The sequence below is a fragment of the Triticum dicoccoides genome, chromosome 2A (assembly GCF_002162155.2).
Source record: "Triticum dicoccoides isolate Atlit2015 ecotype Zavitan chromosome 2A, WEW_v2.0, whole genome shotgun sequence".
In the NCBI taxonomy this organism is placed as follows: domain Eukaryota; kingdom Viridiplantae; phylum Streptophyta; class Magnoliopsida; order Poales; family Poaceae; genus Triticum; species Triticum dicoccoides.
In genome coordinates, this window is record NC_041382.1 from 128,130,115 (window position 1) to 128,134,652 (window position 4,538).

Consider the following 4,538-nt stretch of genomic DNA (forward strand, 5'->3'; position numbering starts at 1 on the left):
ATTTAAAATAATACAAGCTTTATATTACAAGCCAGGGGCCTCGAGGGCTCGAATACATAAGCTCGAATACACAAGAGTTAGCGGAAGCAACAATATCTGAGTACATACATAAGTTAGACAAGTTTGCCTTAAGAAGGCTAGCACAAAAGCAACAATGATCGAAAAGGCAAGGCCTCCTGCCTGGGAGCCTCCTAACTACTCCTGGTCGTCGACGGTCTTCACGTAGTAGTAGGCACCCTCGGGGTAGTAGTAGTCATCAGTGGCATCGTCTGGCTCCTGGGATTCGTCATCTGGTCGCAACAATCGGGTATGGGAGAAAAAGAGGTAGCAAAGCAACCGTGAGTACTCATCCAAAGTACTCGCAAGACATACATCAGATCTAAACTAAGTATGCATCTGTATCAAAGGAAATGGGTTGTATCTGTGGACTAAACTGCAGAATGCCAGAAGAGAAGGGGAAAGCCTAGCCTATCGAACACTAGCATCTTCTGGACCCACCATCTTGCAGCAACAGGAGGGAGTAGAGTAGCATAAAGTAAAGTAGTAGAACTGTTATCAACCTCGGCCAGAGATCCTTTCTCGACTCCCTGCGAGAAAGTAATCCCAGAGCCATACTATCCATTTCTCATCACCATCCATTTCTCATCACAAGTATCCAGCTCTAGTTGTATCGATCGGGATACAACTCCAAGTGTCCGTTGCCGTAGGACATGCTATCGATAGATGTCTTCTACCCTGCAGGGGTGCACCAACTTACCCACCACGCTCGATTAACTCCGGCCGGACACACTTTCCTAGGTCATACCCGGCCTCGGCCAAAAAATATGCCGCAACCCGACCTAGGCTTAATAGAGAGGCCAGCCCGCCGGACTAAACCTATGCCCCCAGGGGTCTTGAGCCATCGCCCCGGGAACTCCTGCACGTTGCGTGGGCGGCCGGTGAGTAGACCTAGCTACCTCCTTCAAAAAGGTAGGTGCTTACCAGTCCAACCCGGCGCGCGCCTCTCAGTCGCTGACGTCTATTAAGCTTCGGCTGATGTATACGACGTAGAACGCCTATAGTATGCCCACGTGATGGTTAGTGCTATCAGGCCAGAGGCCCCTCGGATCAAATATCCAAACCATAGTGGATTAGGAGCACGCGGTAACAAGAAGAGACTCACGAAAGATGTGACCCCGTCGCCCCATCTCGAGGACTTGCGGAAAGGGCTAGGAATGCCCGGCCACGCCTCGTAATTATCTCGCGGGCACCCTCCAGGTCAACCCGTCTCCACATCACTTGCAATTAAGCTTGCGCGGGTACCCCTCAGGGCCGACCCGTCTTTAGTAACATGGTTCAATGTAAAGTCATAGTAACCATAGTAACTGTGTGTCTAACACCAAGGGGAAAACCCGAGGAATCGCCCCTGGTGAATTCCACTCGATGTTATCATCAAGGTGAACGTAAGAGGATTCACCCTCGAGGTTCACACTTGAGGGGTTGCACGACAGAGCCGTCACGGAAGTGGTTAAGGAGGAAATCACCCTCGATGACCTCGACCGTATAGCTACACTACGGAGATCTCATCAGGAGTGATGTAAGAGGTTCCACCCTCGGCACTCGATGGTAACTCTGCAGAGTTGTACAACTAGGGGGTGATGTGCGGTGTCGGGGCCTGGACATCGATCACGTTGATCGAGTCATCGAACATAAAGCGGGGCAACTGGGACAAGGTGGGGGTCACTGATGGGTCACTAACCAACCTATACTAAGCAGTTTAGGATAAGCAGGTAAGGTATGAAAGCAGGTAACAACAACAGGCTATGCATCAGAGTAGGATCATACAAAAAGCAGTAGCAGTTCTAATGCAAGCATGAGAGGGAAAGAAATGGGCGATATCGGAATGCTCAAGGGGGTTTGCTTGCCTGGAAGCTCTGTTGTAAAGGAAGAAGTGTCGTCGACGTAGTCGATCACAGGGGCGGCATCGGTCTCGGGGTCTACCGGAGAGAAGAGGGGGAAGAAACAGTAAATACAGAGCAACCAAAGGTACCACTAAGCATTACATGATGACAGGCAGAGCTAGGGTTGTCCTAACGTAGTACTACACGTTGCAGATGGAGGGGATAAACATCCGAGGATGAATCACCGGCGTTAGACGAATTCCGACAAATGAAAGAGAGGGGACGGTTCCATGTTCAGCATGCTAGGGGCATGTGACAGGTGAATGGACCGCGTATTCGGATTCGTTGGATTTTTCTGAGCAACTTTCATATAGAAAACATTTTCATCCGAGTTACGGATTACTTCCTATGATTTTCCAAAGTTTTAGTAATATTCTGGAATTAAAAAAATAAAACGAAAGATGCACCGAGATCTGTGTACACAGAAGTGTACCACAGGGTGACATGTGGGTCCAGGGGGATCCCAGTTGACCAGTCAAAGTTTGACTGGTCAACAGGGGATGGGGTCCCCGTGTCATAGATAGGCTTAATTAATTAAATCCAGTTTTAACTAATCTAGTGATTAGGCTAATTAAGTAATTATTTTAATTAAAAAAATTAATTAAGTTAACGAAAAATGTATTTGGCAACGGTGTGGCAGATTGCGAAACTGCCACACGCATCCAGCGCCGTCAGTTTCCTCCCGATCTCCTTCCTTTCCCGCATGTCCTCTTGATTTCTTTCCTTTCTCGCACGCCTCCCGATCTCCTTCCTTCCCCGCACGACCTCCCCCGATTTCTTTCCTTTCCCGCACGCCCTCCCCGATTTTATCGGGCACACCCGCTCGTGCCTTCCTAATTTTCGTAATCGTCAATTATGGCCCACGCGCCTTCCCGATTTTCAGCAAAAATAATGCTTGGACTAGGATTTGAACTCTGTTCTGCAGGTAATCAACAGATGGAGCTAACCACCTCACCTATGACACTCATTGTTGAGCAAGCTAAGGGAAATACTGTTTTTGACATGTTCGTGGTAACTTTGATCATTGGGAATAAATTTGTTGAACCCGCCCCCCGGTAATTTCTGTAAATAGCACGATAACATTCACGCCATAGACCTGATAATTTAGATACAAACATCATGGTAACTTTAACCATTGGGGAAGAAAAATGTGAAAAGATACCCGATAATTTATGTGTAAATAGATGATAATATATGCAGCGCACATCTGATAACTAAGGTAGAAACACCATGGTAACTTTGACCGTATGGATTTTTTTTTTGAAGTGATACTCCGGCATCTTCTGTGTAAATAGCACGGTAGTATACCTCCCTCCCCTGGCATTTTTATGTGTAAATAGCATGAAAACATATGCACTGCGATAACTAAACACCATGATAAGTTTTTGACCCGTGGGGGGAGGGGGATTTGCTAAAACATACCCCTGATAAATTTTATGTAAATAGCATGATATTTTAAGCACTACAAGCTTGATAGGTTACCTAGAATCACCATGATAACTTTTTGTCCCGGGAAAAAGTTGTTCAAAACATCCTCAATATTTTTTGTGTAAATAACATGATAATATAAGCACCGATAACCGATAACTTGCAATATAAACATGATGGTAACTTTTTTATCAAAGGAAACTAAGTTGTTAAAAACATACACTCGCCCCGCGCGTGGGCCTCTTGGATGAACAAAACGCATGGCGTGCCACAAGAAAGTCACATAATGTTTAGTGTCATGAGGGGCACACGTGCTATAGGCGTGATAAGTTACGCAAAAACTTCGTGGTAATTTTTGACCTATGGAAAAAGCTACCGAGACACACCCAGGTTTTTAGGTGCAAGTACCATGATAATATACGAACTGTAGACCCGGTAACTCATGTACAATCCTTCATGATAACTTTGACCGGGGAGAGGTTGATGTACATATACCCTGATAACTTATGTGTAAGTACCACAGTATTTTACACATCGAAGACCTTATAACTTGTGTACAAAACACAGTGGTAACTTTGAAGGGATGTAGTTGTTGAAGCATAGATACCTGGTATATTCTATGTAAATAGCATGGTAAGTTATGCAACACAGGCCTGATAATTTGCATACAAATACCATGATAACTTTGTCCTGAGGAGAAATCATGTGGTAGACGTGAAGAAGTGACAATTTTCTCAGGGGTGGGCGTCTGAGATGTGCGGGAGAAGCAGGTTTCTCGGGCGAGCCTACAGGGTCGTTTGAGAGTTGGCGAGGTCAAAGGACAAGGAATCGTGTGGTACTTTAAAATGAAAAAAGTAGAGGTGTGACAGTTTTGTTTATATGGCACACGTGTGCCAAATATCACAGTCCTTAAGTTAATTATATATGTATTGTTTAATATATATATATATGTATATATATTTAAAAAACTTTTTTTGTTTTTCCTTTTTACACAAAAAAAGGGCGTGGGGCCCCACTGGGCAGCGACCCAAAGGCCAGGGGCCGGGAACGCTCGCCCTGCCCGCGCACGTCCAGTGGACGACGAGGCGAGGCCATGGCCAGCCGTAGCCGACCGGAGCAGGAGGGTGGGAGTGCGGCCTCCGGCGCGGACGCGCGCGCACGCGGCGTGGC

At 46.3% G+C, this 4,538-nt stretch overlaps 1 protein-coding gene across 1 annotated transcript in view; it reads right to left on the reverse strand.

The window, feature by feature from the left end:
* Window positions 1-228: 228 nt before the first annotated feature.
* The window catches only part of LOC119359160 (early nodulin-20-like), a 5,544-nt gene continuing 1,234 nt past the window's right edge, over window positions 229-4,538 (reverse strand). The window contains exon 2 of the mRNA XM_037625473.1: window positions 229-290. Within this exon, the coding sequence (XP_037481370.1) occupies window positions 287-290 (4 nt within the window). The 3' untranslated portion in view covers window positions 229-286. The remainder of the gene's footprint in view (window positions 291-4,538) is intronic.